The following is a 21,059-nucleotide window of genomic DNA, read 5'->3' on the forward strand; positions in this document are numbered from 1 at the left end:
AATTTCTAGTCCTGTCAACGTAGGCCAAGTTTTCTTTTCTTTGTGCCTTAGCTTTCCTGTCCCACTGGGAATAGTAAGTGTGCCTACTGATAAGGTTGTTTGAAGATTTAGAGATGATAAATTTAAAGCACTTATAACAGAGTCTGGCACGAAGTCAGCACTTGGTTAATGTTAGCTGTTATAAAACTTCCAGGCTTCTGCAATTCACTCTGTTTATTAGATGGATAGAAGTGTTTTCTATTCGGGATCGAATATCAGAAATCTTGATGTTGCTTCTGAGCATATCTTACTTTTTTTTAAGGAGACCAAGAAACATGTAAATAAACTTCCTTCACTGCAAGAGTAAGAATTTGGTTTCTCAGTTCTAGCAAGCGTGCTGGACTCCCCAGAAACTGTGTTTGGATTCTCCCCCCTTCCTGCTTGGAGACGCTTGGAGCATGGGCCTCTGCCCTCACATTGCCTGCAAGTGACTCCTGGCTACACCACATCCTTGATGCAACCTGGAGCACATTTCTTGGCTCCTCTGTGCCTTTGTAAAATGGGGATCACAAAGGTACCTTCCCGTCTTAGTGTTTCTTTATTAGGATCTAATGAGTGAAAGCATCTGAAGCTGTGAATGACGTAGTCAGTAAACACTCCATAAAAGTCAGCCATTGCTACCATTCTGATTTTATTTTTTCTAAAGCTTTGGATTTTTATCTGCTTGATTATTCTTTATTTTTTTAAAAAAAACTACTTTAGATACCAGAACTGGTGAGCAAGAATTTTTCCCGGGGTCTTGTCTCATGGAATCCAAGAATGAAGCCTCAGATCAGAGGCATTCAAACAAGGCAGGAGTTTATTGCAAACAAACACGGGCTCCCCTCTCAGGAGGGAGAGTCCAATGGGTTGCTCCCCAAAGCATTCTGCTCTTCCCTTATACCAGCTAAAGGCCCGTTCTTGGTCTGTCTGTGCTGTGCCGTTCTCTGATTGGTTCCTGGCCTTTTTGCAACATTTTGTTTTGCACTTGCAAGAAAAAACATCCTTGTTTCAAAACACCCTGTTTTTCTGCTCTCCATCCTGTTTTTCTGCCTCTCCTGTTTGATGCAAAACACATTTTTTGTTTGTTTCAGCTAGCTCCTGGATTCCTCCTTCTTCCACCCCTTTCCCTATCTACCTAATTCAATTGCCCTTTAACTCCTTTCACTTTTATCAATTGGTGGTGGTGGTGGTGGTGGTGGTGGTGGTGGTGGTGGTGTGTGTGTGTGTGTTACTGAACAGAAATAGAGTGGATCGCCACATGGAAGGCACAGCTGGAAAACCGGGGTCAGAAAGGACAGCTAAAGGACAAAGCAACACCAGTGATTTAGGTGGCAAGAGTTAATCTAATGCTTAGTTAATGTACCCATCCTGTGAGCACTATAGTTGGAGTCAGTTAGCTCCAAACAGTTCAGTGGCCTTGCCCGGCTGGTGTGGTTCAGTGGTTGAGCTTCTACCCATGAACCAAGTGGTTCCTGGTTCGATTCCCAGTAAGGGCACATGTCCTGGTTGCAGGCTTGATCCCCAGTTGAGGGCTTGCAGGAGGCAGCCGATCAATGTGTCTCATTGATGTTTCTATCTCCTCTCTAAAATCAATAAAAATATTTTTTAAAAAATAAAGAGTCAGCGGTCTGCAGGAGAAGGGGTCTGATTGGCCTGGTAGAGACCCCGAGCCCAACTTTTGCTAAAGGCAGGATGGCCGTTTTCAGTGGCAGTCTCATCAGAGCTGCTCACGACAAGGGTGGAGTCAATCCCAAAAAAGCAGTCAGGATTTATTACAGGAAAAAAAGTGGCATGGAGACTGGGTGGTCCCAAATCATCAAATATTTGTACAGTCATAGTGCATGCATTATCTTAGCTTTCTAGATGATTTTTTTAAAATATATTTATTTTTACTTTTTTTTTTTGTTTGAAGTATTACATATAGTAGTACATATATCTCCTTTTTTTCCCCATTGACCTTCCCCCAGACTCCCCTACCCCCTGTCGCATGCCCTCATCCTACCCCCCCAGTGTCTTGTGTGCATTGGTGTGCTTATATGCATGCATACAAGTCCTTCATTTGATCTCTTTCCCCCCGGCCCCAACACTCCCCAGCCTTCCTGCTGTAATTTGACAGTCTGTTCGGTGCTTTAGTGTCCCTGTATCTATCTTTTTGTTCATCAGGTTATAATGTTCTTTATTTTCCATAAATGAGTGAGATCATGTGGTATTTTTCTTCCATTGCTTGGCTAATTTCACTTAACATAATGGTCTCCAGGTCCATCCATGCTGCTGCATATGGTAAGAGTTCCTTCTTTTTTATAGCAGCGTAGTATTCCATTGTGTAGATGCACCATAGTTTTCTAATCCACTCATCTGCTGATGGGCATTTGGGCTGTTTCCAAATCTTAGCTATGGTGAGTTGTGCTGGTATGAACATAGGGGTGCATATATTCTTTCTGATTGGTGTTTCTAGTTTCTTGGGATATATTCCTAGAAGTGGGATTACTGGGTCAAATGGGAGTTCCATTTTTAGTTTTTTGAGGAAACTCCATACTGTTCTCCACAGTGGCTGCACCATTCTGCATTCCCACCAGCAGTGCACGAGGGTTCCTTTTTCTCCGCATCCTCGCCAACACTTGTCGTTTGTTGATTTGTTGATGATAGCCATTCTGACAGGTGTGAGATGGTACCGCATTGTCATTTTGATGTGCATCTCTCAGATAATTAGTGTCTTTGAGCATGTTTTCATGTGTCTCTTGGCCTTCCTTCTGTCTTCTTTCGAAAAGATTCTATTTAGGTCCGTTGCCCATTTTTTGTTGGATCATTTATCTTCCTTTTATTTAGTTGTATAAGTTCCCTGTAGATGTTGGAGATTAAACCTTTATCAGTGATAACATTTGCAAATATGTTATCCCATACAGTGGGCTTTCTTGTTGTTTTGTTGATGGTTTCTTTTGCTGTGCAGAAGTTTTTTTATTTTGATGTAGTCCCATTTGTTTATTTTCTTTTTAGTTTCCATTGCCCTAGGAACTGTATCAGTGAAGAAGTTCCTTCAGCATATGTCTGAGATTTCTCTGCCTGTGGATTCCTCTAGTATTTTTATGGTTTCCCGTCTTATGTTTAAGTCCTTTATCCATTTTAAGTTTATTTTTGTGTATGGTGTAAGTTGGTGGTCTAGTTTCATTTTTTTGCATGTATCTGTCCAATTTTCCCAACACCATTTATTGAAGAGACTGTCTTGACTCCATTGTATGTCCATGCCTATTTTGTCAAATATTGCATAGTGGTTTGGGTCGATATCTGGGTTCTCTATTCTATTCCATTGGTCTATATGTCTGTTCTTGTGCCAGTACCAGGCTGTTTTGAGAACAGTGGCTTTGTAATACAGCTTGAAATCTGGTATTGAGATCCCACCTACTTTGTTCTTCTTTCTCAGGATTGCTGCAGGTATTCGGGCTCTTTTTTTATTCCAGATGAATTTTTGGAGAGTTCTTTCTAGGTCTGTGAAATATGCCGTTGGTATTTTAATGGGGAGTGCATTGAATCTATAGATTGCTTTGGGTAGTATGGACATTTTAATGATGTTGATTCTCCCAATCCATGAACATGGTATGTCCTTCCATCTGTTTATATCTTCCTCTATCTCTTTTTTCAGTGTCCTGTAGTTTTCCGAGTATAGGTCTTTTCCCTCCTTAGTTAAGTTTATTCCTAGGTATCTTAATTTTTTTTGGTGCGATGGTGAATGGGATTGCTTTTTTTAGTCTCTCTTTCTGTAAGTTCACTATTGGTGTATAGAAATGCCATAGATTTCTTGGCATTAATTTTGTATCCTGCTACCTTGCCGAATTCATTTATTAAGTCTAATAGTTTTTGCATGGAGTCTTTAGGGTTTTTTATGTACAATATCATGTTATCTGTGAATAGGGACAATTTTACTTCTTCTTTTCCAATTTGGATGCCTTTATTTCTTCTCCTTGTCCAATCACAATGGCTAATACTTCCAGTACTACGTTGAACAGGAGTGGTGAGAGTGGGCATCCCTGTCTTTTTCCTGTTCTTAGGGGAAATGGTTTTATTTATTTATTTTTTTTTTTAAATAAATCTTTATTCAGATTATTACAATTATTTCTCCTTTTTCCCCCCATAGCTCCCCTCCACCCATTTCCCACCCTACCTTCTGCCCTTACCTCCCCCCACTGTCCTCATCCATAGGTGTATGATTTTTGTCCATTCTCTTCATGAACCCCCCATACCCCTTTCCCCCTGAGAATTATCAGTCCACTCCCTTTCTATGCCCCTGAATCTATTATATTCACCAGATTATTCTGTTCCTCAGGTTTTTAATTCACTTGATTTTTAGGTTCGCTTGTTGATAGATATGTATTTGTTGTTCATGATTTTTCTCTTTACTTTTTTCTTCTTCCTCTTCTTTAAGAATACCTTTCAGCATTTCATATAATACTGGTTTGGTGGTGATGAACTCCTTCAGCTTTTTCTTATCTGTGAAGCTCTTTATCTGCCCTTCAATTCTGAATGATAGCTTTGCTGGGTAGAGTAATCTTGGTTGTAGGTTCTTGCTATTCATCACTTTGAAAATTTCTTGCCACTCCCGTCTGGCCTGCATAGTTTCTGTTGAGAAGTCAGCTGACAGTCGTATGGGTGCTCCCTTGTAGGTAATCAACTGCTTTTCTCTTGCTGCTTTTAATATTCTCTCTTTGTCTTTTGCTCTTGGCATTTTAATTATGATGTGTCTTGGTGTGGTCCTCTTTGGATTCCTTTTGTTTGGGGTTCTGTGGGCTTCCTGGACTTGTAAGTCTATTTCTTTCACCAGGTGGGGGAAGTTTTCGGTCATTATTTCTTCAAATAGGTTTTCAGTATCTTGCTCTCTCTCTTCTTCTGGCACCCCCATAATTCTGATGTTGGTACGCTTGAAGTTGTCCTAGAGTCTTCTTACACTATCTTCAACTTTTTGGATTTTTTTTTTTGCTTTTTGCTTTTTCGGTTGAGTGTTTTTTGCTTCTTTGTATTTCAATTCTTTGACTTGATTCTTGTGTTCCTCTATTCTGTTTCTGGGTCTCTGTATAATATTTTTTATTTCAGTCAGTGTATGTTTAATTTCTAGTTGGTCCTTTTTCATATATTCGAGGGTCTCGTTATATTTATTGGCCTTTTCTAGGATATTCTTAAAAAGTCTTATAACCGTGGTTTTGAATTCTATATCCAGTCGTTGGTTTTCCTCCATTTCTTTCGTTTGTGATCTGATTCTTTGACCCCGCATTTTCACTGATTCCCTGAGTTGGTAAGGTAGATATTTGTGCTAAGTTTCCAGTAAGGCCCAGTGGGTCTGCTTCCCCAGTTAACCTGAGGTGGACACTCTTGGTGCACCCCTTTGTGGACTGTGTGTACAGCCTTGTTGTAATTAAGTCTTTATTGTTGTTGGTATCACTGGGAAGAATTGACCTCCGGGTCAGTTGGCTATAAGGATCAGCTGTGTCTATGCTGGGAGAAGTTCGGTGCTGGAGACAGCCTTATAGGATTAGACTTGCCAAATTGCAATAGGCTCTGTGCTCAGCTTGGATGGGGTGGATTCTCAGTCTTGGCTTCCTGTCAGCCTTGCCCTTGTGCGCATGTGCGCTTTCAGTCCTCCGCCTTCCCCAGCTCGAGTCTCCGCCTGAGAGTCCAGACTCCCCCCACAAGAGCGTGGGTCCCCAGGGGCTCGCCTGGAACTGGGGTTCACTGCAGTCAGAACTGGGGCTCAGTGCCGTCAGGAGCCTCTGACTCCCTTCCACTAGGGAAAGCCTTTGGCAACTTCCGCAGCCTTTGTGCGCACTGGCACGCGCGCGCGTGCGCACTTTCAGTCCTCCGCCTTCCCCGGCTCCTGAGTCTCCGCCCGAGAGTCCAGACTACCCCCACAAGAGCGTGGGTCCCCAGGGGCTCGCCTGGAACTGGGGTTCAGTGCAGTCAGAACTGGGGCTCAGTGCAGTCAGGATCCTCTGACTCCCTTCCACTAGGGAAAGCCTGTGGCAACCTCCGCAGCCTTTGTGTGCACTGGCCCGCGCGCGCCTTCAGACTTCTGCCTTTCCCAGCTCGAGTCTCCGCCCGAGAATCCAGACTCCCCCCGTAAGAGTGTGGGTCCCCAGGGGTTCGCCTGGAACTGGGGTTCAGTGCAGTCAGAACTGGGGTTCAGTGCGGTCGGAGGCTTCCTTCCCCCTTCCGCCAGAGAAAGTCAGCCAGGCTCTCAGCCGCCCTTCCTCTCTGCGCGCACAAAGCCCCTTTGCCGTACCTCCAATTCTCTGTGAGCTTTTCTTTTTCCTTCTAGTTGTAGAATTTTCACTCAGCCAGCTTTCCTGTGGTTCTGGATGGTGTCCGTTCTGTCTTTTAGTTGTAGTTTTGAAATTGTTGTGCGAGTCAGCAGTTTAGGTGTTTACCTATGCCGCCATCTTGGTTTCTCCCTAGGGGAAATGGTTTTAGTTTTTGCCCATTGAGTATGATGTTGGCTGTGGGTTTATCATATATGGCTTTTATTAGGTTGAGGTATGATCCTTCTATTCCCACCTTGCTGAGAGTTTCTATCAAGAAATGGTGAGAGAACCAAGATGGCGGCATAGGTAAGCACCTAAACTGCTGACTCGCACAACAATTTCAAAACTACAACTAAAAGACAGAACGGACACCATCCAGAACCACAGGAAAGCTGGCTGAGTGAAAATTCTACAACTAGAAGGAAAAAGAAAAGCTCACAGAGAATTGGAGGTACGGCAAAGGGGCTTTGTGCGCGCAGAGAGGAAGGGCGGCTGAGAGCCTGGCTGACTTTCTCTGGCGGAAGGGGGAAGGAAGCCTCCGACCGCACTGAACCCCAGTTCTGACTGCACTGAACCCCAGTTCCGGGCGAACCCCTGGGGACCCACGCTCTTACGGGGGGAGTCTGGACTCTCGGGCGGAGACTCGAGCTGGGAAAGGCAGAAGTCTGAAGGCGCGCGCGGGCCAGTGCACACAAAGGCTGCGGAGGTTGCCACAGGCTTTCCCTAGTGGAAGGGAGTCAGAAGCTCCTGACTGCACTGAGCCCCAGTTCTGACTGCACTGAACCCCAGTTCTAGGCGAGCCCCTGGGGACCCACGCTCTTGTGAGGGGAATCTGGACTCTCAGGCGGAGACTTGGGAGCCGGGGAGGCAGAGGTCTACAGGCGCGCACGCGCGCAAGGCAAGGCTGACTGGAAGCCAAGACTGTCTGCTCCACCCTCAGACTCCACCCCATCCAAGCTGAGCACAGAGGCTATTGCAATTTGGCAAGTCTAATCCTATAAGGCTGTCTCCAGCACCGAACTTCTCCCAGTGTAGATACAGCTGATCCTTATAGCCAACTGGCCTGGAGGTCAATTCCTCCCAGTGATATCAACAACAATCAAGACTTAACTACAACAAGGCTGTACACACAGTCCACCAAGGGGTGCACCAAGAGTGTCCACCTCAGGTTAACTGGGGAGGCTGACCCACTGGACCATATAGAAAACCTAGCACACAAATCTACCCTACCAACTCAGGGAAGCAGTGAAAATGTGGCATCAAAGAAACAGATCACAAACAAAGAAATGGAGGAAAACAAATGACTGGATATAGAATTCAAAACCACGGTTATAAGGCGTTTCAAGAATATCCTAGAAAAGGCCAATAAATATAACGAGACCCTCGAAGATATGAAAAAGGACCAACTAGAAATTAAACATACACAGACTGAAATAAAAAATATTATACAGAGACCCAACAACAGACTAGAGGAACACAAGAATCAAGTCAAAGAATTGAAATACAAAGAAGCAAAAAACACTCAACCGAAAAAGCAAAAAGCAAAAAAAAATCCAAAAAGTTGAAGATAGTGTAAGAAGACTCTAGGACAACTTCAAGCGTACCAACATCAGAATTATGGGGGTGCCAGAAGAAGAGAGAGAGCAAGATACTGAAAACCTATTTGAAGAAATAATGACCGAAAACTTCCCCCACCTGGTGAAAGAAATAGACTTACAAGTCCAGGAAGCCCACAGAACCCCAAACAAAAGGAATCCAAAGAGGACCACACCAAGACACATCATAATTAAAATGCCAAGAGCAAAAGACAAAGAGAGAATATTAAAAGCAGCAAGAGAAAAACAGTTAATTACCTACAAGGGAGCACCCATACGATTGTCAGCTGATTTCTCAACAGAAACTATGCAGGCCAGATGGGAGTGGCAAGAAATTTTCAAAGTGATGAATAGCAAGAACCTACAACCAAGATTACTCTACCCAGCAAAGCTATCATTCAGAATTGAAGGACAGATAAAGAGCTTCACAGATAAGAAAAAGCTAAAGGAGTTCATCACCACCAAACCAGTATTATATGAAATGCTGAAAGGTATTCTTAAAGAAGAGGAAGAAGAAAAAAGTAAAGATAAAAATTATGAACAACAAATACGTATCTATCAACAAGTGAACCTAAAAATCAAGTGAATTAAAAACCTGAGGAACAGAATAATCTGGTGAATATAATAGAATCAGGGGCATAGAAAGGGAGTGGACTGATAATTCTCAGGGAGAAAGGGATATGGGGGGGTTCAGGAAGAGACTGGACAAAAATCATACACCCATGGATGAGGACAGTGGGGGGGAGATAAGGGCAGAAGGTTGGGTGGGAACCGGGTGGAGGGGAGCTATGGGGGGAAAAAGGAGGAACAATTGTAATCTGAATAAAGATTTATTTAAAAAATAAAATGAACTCAGAAAAAAAAAATGGTATTTGATTTTGTCAAATGCTTTTTCTGCATCAATTGATATGACTATGTGATTTTTATCTCTCAATTTGTTTATGTGATGTATCTCGTTTATTGATTTGCGGATATTGTACCATCCTTGCATCCCTGGGGTAAATCCTACTTGGTCATGGTGTATAATCTTTCTGATGTACTGCTGGATCCGATTTGCTAGAATTTTGTTGAGGATTTTGGCATCTATGTTCATGAGGGATATTGGCGTGTAATTCTCTTTTATTGTGTTGTCTTTATCTGGTTCTGGTGTTAGGGTGATGCTGGCTTAATAGAATAAGCTTGGAAGTGTTCCTTCCTCTTGAAATTTTTGGGATAGTCTGAGGAGGATAAGTTTTATAGTTCTTCCTTGAATGTTTGATAAAACTTTCCTGTTTAGCTTTTGTTTGCTGGAAGATTTTGATGACTGCTTCAATTTCTTCCATAGTTATTGCCCTATTGAGATGTTTAGATTCTTCCTGATTGAGTTTTGGAAGGTTGTATTTTTCTAGGAATATGTCCATTTCCTCTCCAGTTTGTTCAGTTTGTTGGACTAGAGTTGTTCATAGTATTTTTTTTTTAACAATCCTTTATATTTCTGTGGTGTCTGTTGTTATTTCTCCGCTTTCATTTCTGATTTTGTTTATTTGGGTCTGAATCCAAGAATACTGTACCCAGCAAGGCTATCACTCAAAATTGCTTCTTGATGAGCCTGGCTAGAGGTTCATCAATCTTGTTTATCCTTTCAAAAAACCAGCTCTTGGTTTTGTTGATCTTTTGTATGGTTTTTTCTTTTCTTTTTCTTTTTTTGTCTCTATGTTGTTTATCTCTGCTCTGATCTTTATTATTTCCTTCCTTCTGCTTATACTGGGCTTTTCTTGTTGCTCTCTTTCTAACTCTTTGAGTTGTATAGGGTTAGGTGATTTATTACCATTGTTTCTTGTTTTTTGCAGTAGGCTTGCAGAGCTATGAAATTCCCTCTCAAGACTGCTTTCGCTGTGTCCCATAGATTTTGGATTGTTGTGTTTTCATTGTCGTTTGTGGCCATGATGTTTTTTTATTTCTTCTTTGATCTCTCTGGTAAACCAGTCATTGTTTAATAGCATGCTATTTAGTCTCCATGTGTTTGATTTTTTTGGATTGGTTTTATTGTAGTTGATTTCCAGTTTTATGCCACTGTGATCTGAGAAGATGCTTGATGTGATTTCTATCTCCTTTAATTTGAAGAGACTTTGCCTATGACCGAACATATGGTCTATCTTTGAAAATGACCCATGTGCACTTGAGAAGAATGTATATTCTGTGGCTTTGGGGTGAAATGTTCTGAAGATGTCAATTAATTTCATCTTGTCTAGTGATTCATTTAGGATTGATGTTTCTTTTCTGATTTTTTGTTTAGAGGATTTGTCCAGTGGTGAGCGTGGGGTATTAAAGTCTCCTACTATGATTGTATTGCTGTAAATCTCTCCCTTGATATCCTCCAGGAGTTTTTTTATGTATTTGGGTGCTCCTGTATTGGGTGTGTATACATTTACCAGAGTTATTTCTTGTTGGATTGCTCCCTTTAGTATTATGAAGTGGCCTTCTTTATCTCTTTTTATGTCCTTCACTTTGAGATCTATTTTGTCAGATATAAATATTGCTACCCCAGCTTTTTTTTCATTTCCATTCGCCTGAAAAACCTTATTCCTTTCACCCTCAGTCTATGTGCGTCTTTTTTTCTAAGGTGGGTTTCTTGTAGACAGCATATATGGGTCATGTTTTCTTATCCAATCTGTTACCGTATGTCTGTTGATTGGGGCATTTACTCCATTTACATTTAAAGTTATTATTGATAGGTACTTGTTTGTCGCCATTTTTATTCTTTACCCCTCTTCGCTTCCTATTTCTTCTTTTTACAGCAGACCTATTAGCACTTCTTGCATTGCTGGTTTGGTGGTAATAAACTCCCTTAGTCCTTTTTGTCTGTGAAGCTCCTGATTTCACCCTCAATTTTGATTGATAGCCTTGCTGGGTACAGTATTCTTGGATTCAGACCCTTCCTTTGCATGACTTTGTATATTTCATTCGATTCCCTTCTGGCCTTATGTGTTTCTGTTGAGAAATCAGTCGCTATTCTGATGGGGGATCCTTTGTAGGTAACTTTCTGTCTCTCTCTGGCCGCTTTTAAGATTCTTACTTTGTCCTTGGTGTTTGCTTATTTAATTATAATGTGCCTTAGCGTTGGTCTTTTGGGGTTCATTTTGCTGGGGACTCTGGAAGCTTCTTGGATTTGTGTGGGATTTTTCTTCCCTATATCAGGGAAGTTTTCTGTCATTATTTCTTCAAACAGGTTTTCTATTCCTTGCTCAGTTTCCTCTCCTTCTGGAACCACTATTATGTGGATGTTGTTTCATTTCGTGTTGCCCCAAAGTTTCCTTAGGCTCTCCTCCTGCTTTTTAATTTTTTTTTCTAGAAGCTGCTCTACTTGGGTATTTTTCCCCACCTTGTCTTCTAGCTCACTTATGCGGTCCTCTGCTTCTTCTAGTCTACTCTTGATGCTTTCTATTGAGTTCTTTACAGCAGTGATGTCATTTTTCATTTCTTCTTGTTTCTTCTTCATTTCCTCTTGGTTCTTACACACATTGTCGAATTTGTCTTCCATTCTTTTCATCCACCTTATGACCATTTCTCTGAATTCTTTTTCTGGAAGGTTGCTTGCCTCCATTTCGTTTACTTCCTTTTCTTTCATATGTGGGCTGTTTCTTTGTCTCCCCATGGTCTCTCTTCTCCAGTTGTCTGGCTATGTAGTTCTCTCTCTTCTGCATTGATTTAAAGGCACAAACTCAACACAACAAGGTACAACGCACAAGGCACTGAACACAAATGTAATCACGATATTAATAACCTCAAATAAAGTTGACCTCCAGAGATAGGCGAATTAGAGAATATGAGAGAAAGAAGAGAAAAAAAAAGGAGTGCAAAAATGAAATTGGGATAAGGAAAAAAACATAAGAGAGAAAAGAAAGGAATAAGAAACAAGAGGGGAACAAACTATATATATGGGGAGAAAACTCCAATAGAACAGCCACTAATCCCAACAAATGCCAGCAACAAGTACCTGGAGATGAATGCAAACCACAAACAACAACTAATATCAAGCAAGGTGAGGGAAAACAGAAGCAAAAAGCAAGCAAAAACAAAAGAAAAAGAAAAAGAAAAACAGTCTCACAAGCAAGAATAAAATAAATCGATATAATCAACAGTCAAGCAAACAACAACAAAAGGACAGAGAGGAAAAAAATTTTTTTGGATAATGAAGAAAGAGAAGAGAGAGGTGTGTATGGACTTGGAGCAGGGGATTGCAAATTAGATATATAAGTAGGGTGAAATTTTAACGGGGTAAAAAGAAGGAATAGGGAAAATCTAAATCGGGAAAAGGGTAAGATAAACAGGATAACAAAAGGGGAAAAGTGAGGAAGAGAGTGATGGCATAAAGGTCAAGTTGAGATAGAGTAAAATGATGCTAAAAGAAAGATGAAGATAGAATGTAGAACAGTAATCCCAAAGTAAAATAACAGAAAAGAAAATGACACTTTAAAAAAATAATAAAATCGTAGTAGTAATAATACTGATTGAAAATAAAAATGTAATAATTAAAAAGGTAAAATCAAGTGAGGAAAAAAGAAAAATATTAGTTTCTTAAGTAAAAGATGAAAAAAAAAATGTGCAGTAGTGAAGGTCATTCACTTCCTCTACTGTTCTGTTTGGCACGCCTGTTTCCTAGTCAGGACAGTATTGAAGTTCCCTGCGTTCCACTGCTCCTTAGTGTTGTAAGCCAGTCCTGATTTTTAAGCAGGCAGTATGTCTTTATTTCTTATATTCCTTTATTTGTGTTTACACAAGAGTCAATTTGTGATTCAACCCCTGCGTGGCAATGTTTCTGGATTAACCTCCAGGTCTATAGGTGCTCTCTAGTTTAGATTTTGTTTTCCCTGTGGCACTTAATACCGGTTTGGGGGAGTGGGTTGCCCCAGAGCTGGTTCTCTGATGGTTATTCCCTGCTCTGATCCCCAGGTTCCAGAAAAACAACTTTCCCCTGCAGTCTCTTAGAGTGTCCCCAATTGGGTGATCCTATGTATTGGGCTCAGTAATCAGAAGGAAGGATTTAAAGAGGGGGGAAAAAAAAGCCAGAGTAAGTGTGCGAACTCCAGGGCTGTGCGCAAGTCTGTGCTGTCTTTTTCCCCTTGTGTCGAAGCTGTCCTTTTGTGCCCAGATCAAAATGGGTTGCTTTTTAGAGTTCCCTTCTATTAGCAGCTCTGCGGATCCCCTTCCACATTCACGGATCACGCCAACCCCAACAGCCACGGATTTTTCTAGGTGCAGACTTCCCCAGGTTCTCCAGCTCCCACCGTGCGCGTTTCTCTCTCCTGCCGGGACCACAGATCTCACCTTATCTCGGGCGAAATCTGACCTTTCCGTGAGGGAGTGTAGAGCTTCTCTGAATCTGCGTGCTTGTGCCACTCGGGGACCGATGCTCTTGGGTTCGTAGATGTTCTGTGGGTGCCATAGTTGTAGATTCCCCAGGCTTTTCAGGTTTCCGATAACATCCACTTTCCCCTTCAAGATGGTGCAGTCTCTGCATCCGAGCCGGTTGCTCCACGAGGGAACCCAGCAGCAGTGGGGCCTGCCCCGTCATGGGAGCCCCATCCAGCAGTCCCCACAGTCTCCTGGAGTATAGTTGTTCCTCAACTCACCAACAAACATTCCCCATGCGACTGCACACTCTCCCTTTGTTTTCTCACTCATGCACTATCTTGCAGTCTGCCTTCCCATTGGCAGCCATCTTCTCCTCTAAATGATTTTTGATAAAAAAAATAAAGGCATGAGTGAGATCATCTGATATATATATTTCTGACTGGCTTATTTCGCTTAGCATAATGCTCTCCAGGTTCATCCATGCTGTTGCAAATGGTAGGAATTCCTTCCTTTTTATAGCAGCATAGTATTCCATTGTGTAGATGTACCATAGTTTTTTAATCCACTCATCTGCTGATGGTCATGTAGGCTGTTTCCAAATCTTTGCTATTGTAAGTTGTGCTGCTATGAACACAGGGGCACATATATCCTTTCTGATTGGTGTTTCTAGTTTCTTGGGATATATTCCTGGAAGTGGGATCACTGGATCAAATGGGAGTTCCATTTTTAGTTTTTTGAGGAAACTCCATTCTTTCTTCCACAGTGGCTGCACCAGTCTGCATTCCTACCAGCAGGGCACAAGGGTTCCTTTTTCTCTGCATTCTTGCCAGCATTTCTCATTTGTTGATTTGTTAATGATAGCCATTCTGACAGGTGTGAGATGATACCTCATTGTCGTTTTGATTTGTATCTCTCTGTTGATTAGTGATTTTGAGCATGTTTTCATATGTCTCTTGGCCTTCCTTATGTCCTCTTTCAAAAAGTATCTATTTAGGTCCGTTACCCATTTTTTGATTGGGTTGTTTATCTTCCTTTTGTTAAGTTGTTTGAGTTCCCTGTAAATGTTGGAGATTAAACCCTTATCAGTGATAACATTGGCATATATGTTCTCCCATGCAGTGGCGTTTTGTTGATGGTTTGTTTTGCTGTGCAGAAGCTTTTTATTTTGACGTAGTCCCATTTGTTTATTTTCTCTTTATTTTCCATTACCCTAGAACAGCCGTGGGCAAACTACAGCCCGCGGGCCAGATCCGGCTGTTCTATCCGGTTCTCTTGCTCTCCCCTCCGCTCCTTTACTTTGAATTTATATTAGTTCACACAAACACTCCATCCATGCTTTTGTTCCAGCCCTCCGGTCCAGTTTAAGTACCCATTGTGGCCCTCGAGTCAAAAAGTTTGCCCACCCCTGCCCTAGAAGCTTTATCGGTGAAGATATTTCTCTGGCATATGTCTGAGATTTTGCTGCCTGTGGATTTCTCTAATATTTTTATGGTTTCCCATCTTATGTTTAAGTCCTTTATCCATTTTGAGTTTTTTTTTGTGTATGGTGTAAGTTGGTGTTCTAGTTTCATTTTTTTGCACATATCTGTCCAATTTCCCCAACACCATTTATTGAAGAGACTTTGACTCCATTGTATGCTTTTGCCCATTTTGTCAAATATTAATTGAACATAGTGGTTTTTGTCAATTTCTGGTTTCTCTTATTATATTCCATTGGTCTATACAGTACATCTGTTCTTGTGCCGGTACCAGCCAATTTTGAGAACAGTGGCTTTGTAATACAGCTTGATATCTGATATTGAGATCCCACCTACTTTGTTCTTCCTTCTCAGGATTGCTGCAGCTTTTCGGGCTCTTTTTATTCCAGAAGAATTTTTGGAGAGTTCATTCTAGGTCTGTGAAATATGCCGTGGGTATTTTAATGGGAATTGCATTGAATCTATAGATTGCTTTGGGTAGTATGGACATTTTAATGATGTTGATTCTACCAATCCATGAACACGGTATGTTCTTCCATCTGTTTACGTCTTCCTCTATCTCTTTTTTTAGTGTCCTATAGTTTTCTAAGTACAGGTCTTTTACCTCCTTAGTTAAGTTTATTCCTAGTATCTTAATTTTTTTGATGCAATAGTAAATGGGATTGTTTTTGTGTTTTTTTAATCTCTTTCTGTAAGTTCACTGTTGGTGTATAGAAATGCCATAGATTTCTTGGCGTTAATTTTGTATCCTGCTACATTGCCGAATTCATTTATTAAGTCTAATAATTTTTTGATGGAGTCTTTAGGGGTTCTCTATGTACAGTATCATGTCATCTGTGATTAATGACAGTTTTACGTCTTCTTTTCTAATTTGGATACTTTGTATTTCTCCTTCTTGTCTAATTGCTATGACTAGCACTCCAGTACTATGTCAAACAATAGTAGTGAAAGTGGGCATCCTTGTCTTGTTCCTGTTCTTACGTGAAATGGTTTTAGTTTTTGCCCATTGAGTATGATGTTGGCTGTAGTTTTGTCATATAAGGCTTTTATTATGTTGAGATATGCTCCCTCTATTCCCGCTTTGCTGAGAGTTTTTATCAAGAAAGGGTGTTGGATTTTGTCAAATGCTTTTTCTAAATCAATTGGTATGACTGTGATTTTCATCTCAATTTGTTTATGTGATATATCACGTTTATTGATTTGCAGATATTGTACCATCATTGCATCCCCGGGATAAATGCTACTTGGGCATGGTGTGTGATCTTTCTGATGTACTGCTGGATCCAATTTGCTAGAATTTTGTTGAGGATTTTGGCATCTATGTTCATGAGGGATCTTGACCTGTAATTCTCTTTCATTTTTGAGCGAGTGGAAGGCAAGGAGAGACACATTTATGTGAGACATCGATTCATTGCCTCAGCATGTACTCCCCGACCAGGGCCGGGATCATGCCTGCAATGGAGGTGCATTCCCTTGACTAGAATCAAACCCAGGATCCTTCAGTCTTTGGGCCCATACTCTAGCCACTGAACCATAACAGCCAGGGCTGTCAGCTGTTTTTAATTCTACATTTGAGACTAATATTCAAAGTTTCAGTAATACTGATTACTTTTTGGCTGCTTATTCACCAGATATACCTGATCAACTGAAATCTTCCATGTGGTCAGTTAAAGGAGATTATTTTTAAACCCACAAGAAAAATATTGTTAGCTGTTACAAATTTGGCTTGATTAAAAAGTGCATAATTTCCTTGATAACTGAGTAAATAGTTCTTACTCTATTACTGCTCTATAGTAGCTAACACTATCCCATATTTATAATATTAATATATACTAAATGAATATTGTAACTTTATATTTGTTTCATTTTCACAAGGGAAATCTGGCTTTCAAATATGACCTCTTAAAAGATGCAGATATTTCAAGGAAAGTTGGTCTGATCCTTCAGAGTATAAGATTAAAAATCAAATTGAGATTACAGGGAGCCAACTCAAAATCAGGGTTGTAGAATTAACTTTGTGTAATGGTCTTGGGTCATATACAGCATTTATTGTACTATCCATACTAATAATAGAGGAATATGCAAATTGTCCAGGATGCCCATCACAGTAACAGTAACAACCAGCAGGCTGTGTGGGGCGACCAGGCCAGCAGGGGAGGACAGTTGGGGGTGACCAGGCCAGTGGGGGTGGCAGTTGGGGGCAACCAGGCTGGCAGAGGAGGGCAGTTGGGGGAAACCAGGCCGGCGGCGGGGGGAAGTTGGGGGGTGATCAGGCCAGCGGGGGGGGGGGGGCAGTTAGGGGTGATCAGGCTGGCAGGCAGAGGCAGTTAGGGGTGATCAGGCCAGCAGACAGAGGCAGTTAGGGGTGATCAGGCTCACAGGCAGGTGAACAGTTAGGAGCCAATGGTTCCAGATTGTGAGAGTGATGTCCGACTGCTGGATTGGAAAGGGTGCAGGCTGGGCTGAGGGGACCCCCTCCCCCTTGCACAAATTTCATGCACCAGGCCTCTAGTGTTATTATAATTGTACACCTATAACATTAATGTAAATCTAAATTAGGGAGAGGAACACAGACTTAGAATAGGATGAAACTCTTACTAGTTCTGTGACTTACCAAATTACTTAACACTCTGATCTTTGCTTCCTCAACTCTAAAATGCAAGTAATATTTCTACTTTTAGAATGTCACAGCTACATAATCTTGCCCTTATAATACTTTTGTTATTTGCTACATTCATTCTTAAAAAGTGAGTTTCCTCCAATCTGCTCTCTGTCTCCAAATAAAATTGTTTGCATTTTGCCATCTTTCTTTTCAGTGTGTAGACTTATAGATACACATGCTTTTAAAAGATCAGTTAGTTATATTAAACCATGTTAAAATTTATCTCTTATGACACTTCCTTGGGGGATAAGTTTCTACTAAATGGGAAAAATACATTTGTATGAATTTTTTTGTTGTGTTGGTAACTTGAATTAATTGAATGTAAATTGCATTTTATATTTATAATATGAACAGTCTTGCTGGAATTTTTAAACTTGTGACTACCTAAAATGATGCTGTTTCAGAGATGTGGCATTTTGAACCTCAAAGAGAATTAAGTTGATTTTATGTGACTTAAAATATTGCTGAGTTCTTCACAGGTATAATCAAGTCAGAAATAAATGTTTACTCCACATTTTTATATACATATCTATCCTAACATATCAAATTAAAGCTACCTTAAAATGACATCTAGATAAATTTTTATCTTTAGAAACCTTTTATTGTTTCAGGATCTGCATGAAGTTTCAGTGTTCGTACAAATGTTTTATTTGCCTTTTAACCAGTCACAACCCTGGGTTACTGTAGTAATATATCTTAGATACTGCACTGTATTGCTCCCTCCCTTAGCTACAGTTATGTTGTGGCTTTAGGTTTCTCATTATTTTTCACTCCTTTTAACCATGATGTCAGTGGTAACACTGAGCCATTTGTAACACTGAGCAACACATGAGAGATGTTAGAGATTTTGAGTTGGAATAAAAATAAGTGAAGACTGCTGCTATCTGTTTTCAAACGCTTACATTTTAATCCAGGTGTTTGTGTTGTAACCATGCAACCTCCTGTGGTAAAAATGACTGACTGCTCTTTTTTCTTATGCTCTTTTAAGCAAAGTAAAGCCACAGTTCGGCTGAAAGAAGACATGAAAAAGATAGTGGCAGTGCCACTAAGTGAGCAGAAGAATTCTACCTATAAAAAGTTATTTGGCGTCAGCCTCCATGACCTTCAACTGCAGGGACTCACTGAGAATGGCATTCCAGCTATAGTGGGGAATATAGTGGAGTACTTGACAAAGGATGGTAAGTCAAGTCTTGTTTTAACTATGGTTTCCACAGTTCTTACATACAACATTAAGTAATTACTATGAGCAATCACTTTAATTATTGAGGTTTCTAGTTTGGAATGGTTTCTAGTTTTAAGTGCTGAAATACACTGTTCTGATACTAATAGTTCAATTGATAGTCAATACATTTTAAAGGAAGAGAGAACTCTTTTTGGTTTCTGTCAGCTGAGGTCAATCATGAATTCATTGGATATCTTGATTGCCTTCCTAAGCTCAGTGGAAATAGCAAAAACCAAAAACAACAACAACAAAACTAGTATATGTAGCCTATTATGGGATGTTTTTTACTTTTGAAGTGATAAAATTAAGCATGTAAAACCATTGAAGAGTAACATAGTACATTGCATGATAAAAAGATAAATTATATCTCTTCATTTTTGAGAGCTATATTGCCTTATAGTTATAATTTTATTTAAAACCTGGATAATTTGAAAAAAATTATTTCATATTCCCTCCATTCATGCTTTCAAACTACAGCAGTATGATAAGAGAATGGCAAACTATATAATAAATATCAATACACTCTAAAAGATTTGGGAGGGAAATATTCCAAGGGAGAACTTGAAATTTTCATCATTTTCTACACTGAAAAAGCCTTTCTGTACTAAAACAAGACTAATTACAGAAGAGAGTGTAAAGTTTGTGAGGAGTTTTAAAAGTTAAACTTGAAAGTTCAAAGAAATTCTGTACTTTTGCAGTTTGCTTCAGTCCCCATATCTTCCCATGATTACAGAGCCACTCCCCCTGCAAAGAAGAATCCTTCATTGCAAATGCTTGAGAAGCACCTTGTATTTGTTCCTCTAAAGAACATGTATCAACTTCTGACAAGGACATTTCAGACCTCAGCAGGCCAGGTGTTTTGTGTTAATTAAAAAACAGCTATTTGCTCTGGTATTTACTAGGTATGTCAATGACAGAATGATATTTTGTTCTGAAAACTAAAGACACAATCTTGCATTTTTACCTTGTAGAAGTAGGAGAAGATAAACCGTAAAAGGGTAAGATTCTTATAGAACAACTCTGGAGTTAAGTCCTTTAAAAAGTTAGACACGAAAGGTTTATAAGCAAAATGGCAGAAAGCCCTAGCTGGTTTGGCTCAGTGGATAGAGCATCGGCCTGCAGACTGAAGGGTCCCGGGTTCGATTCTGGTCAAGACCACATTGTCCGGGTTGCAGGCTCAATCCCAAGTAGGAGGCGTGTAGGAAGTAGCCAATCCATGATTCTCTCTCATCATTAACATTTCTCTCCCTCTCCCTTCCTCTCTGAAATCAATAAAAATATATTTTTTTAAATGGCAGAAAGGATGGAACTGGAGAGCATTATGCTAAGTGAAATAAGCCAGTCAGAGAAAGATAAATATCACATGATCTCACTCATATGTGGGATATAATAATCAACATAATTTGATGAACAAAAATAGATCCAGAGACAAATGGCAGGGGAGGGGGGGTTAGAGAGCAACCAAAGAGGGGGCTTGCCCAGGGTGGGAATGGCTGGGGGGGGGGGGGGAAGGGAGTCAATAGGGGAAAAAGGAGACATATGTGAAACTTTAGATAATAAAAAAAAAGATTCATTCACTGCAAAAAAAAAAAAAAAAAGGCAGAAAGATGGTACCTGAACCAACAAGAGCTTTAATGTTATTAATATCAGATATTTATTAAGTTAGAGATTGTTAGAACTCATTTACATACTCAGCATCAAGTAAAACTGGATCAAACTGATTTAGATACAAGTGGACCTCCAAGTAATTAATTTAATCTGTTGAAGAATACAGAATCCTATTCCTGTTTATTTGGAGGCCAAAGTGTGACCACCTGAAATATTTTGGTTTTGTCATAATCAGTGTTCTGATCTTTTTCCTAACAATGACTGGATAATAGCCGTTTGAAGTTAGAGTTATGTAAAATCATATTACATTTGTAATCTACACTAATAAAAGAGTAAGATGCAAATTGACCATACCTTCATGATGCCCACCAACCAATCAGGAGTTAGTATGCAAATTAACACAACAAATATGGCAGGTTAATTTGCATACGCAGGCGCCAAGCGGCCAGGGGCAGGGCGGGACACTTGTGTCATCACCTTGGTGATGACGCAGGCGTTCTGCACTGCCCCAGCTGCTCCAGGCCTCTGGGCAGCGTGGGAAGGCGGAAAGGCGGCTCCGGCAGGAGCAATGGCGGTACTGCCATCCAGGGTAAGGAAGGCCCATTCTTGCACAGATCTTCATGCATTGGGCCTCTAGTATTTAAATAATTATCGAGTAGTTAAAATACTTACATGGTTCAAAATACAGGAAGATATACAGTAAAAAGTCTCTCCCTCTAAACCCTGTCCGCTGGTCATTCATTTTCACTCCCAGAAACAATATTCTCCTCCAAGAAACTAGACTAGTTTCTGATATGATATGGCAAACATATCTATTTAATATATGTTTATATTGTTTTGTCCATTTAACATAAA

At 40.4% G+C, this 21,059-nt stretch overlaps 1 protein-coding gene across 3 annotated transcripts in view; it reads left to right on the plus strand.

The window, feature by feature from the left end:
- FAM13A (family with sequence similarity 13 member A) overlaps positions 1 to 21,059 on the plus strand; it is a 293,412-nt gene that overhangs the window by 6,684 nt on the left and 265,669 nt on the right. For all 3 annotated transcript variants that reach the window (XM_080647483.1, XM_080647484.1, XM_080647486.1), the window contains exon 2: positions 18,363 to 18,552. In XM_080647483.1, coding sequence (XP_080503609.1) covers positions 18,363 to 18,552 — 190 coding nt within the window. The remainder of the gene's footprint in view (positions 1 to 18,362; positions 18,553 to 21,059) is intronic.

This window comes from Plecotus auritus (assembly GCF_963455305.1).
Source record: "Plecotus auritus genome assembly, chromosome: 1".
Classification (NCBI taxonomy): domain Eukaryota; kingdom Metazoa; phylum Chordata; class Mammalia; order Chiroptera; family Vespertilionidae; genus Plecotus; species Plecotus auritus.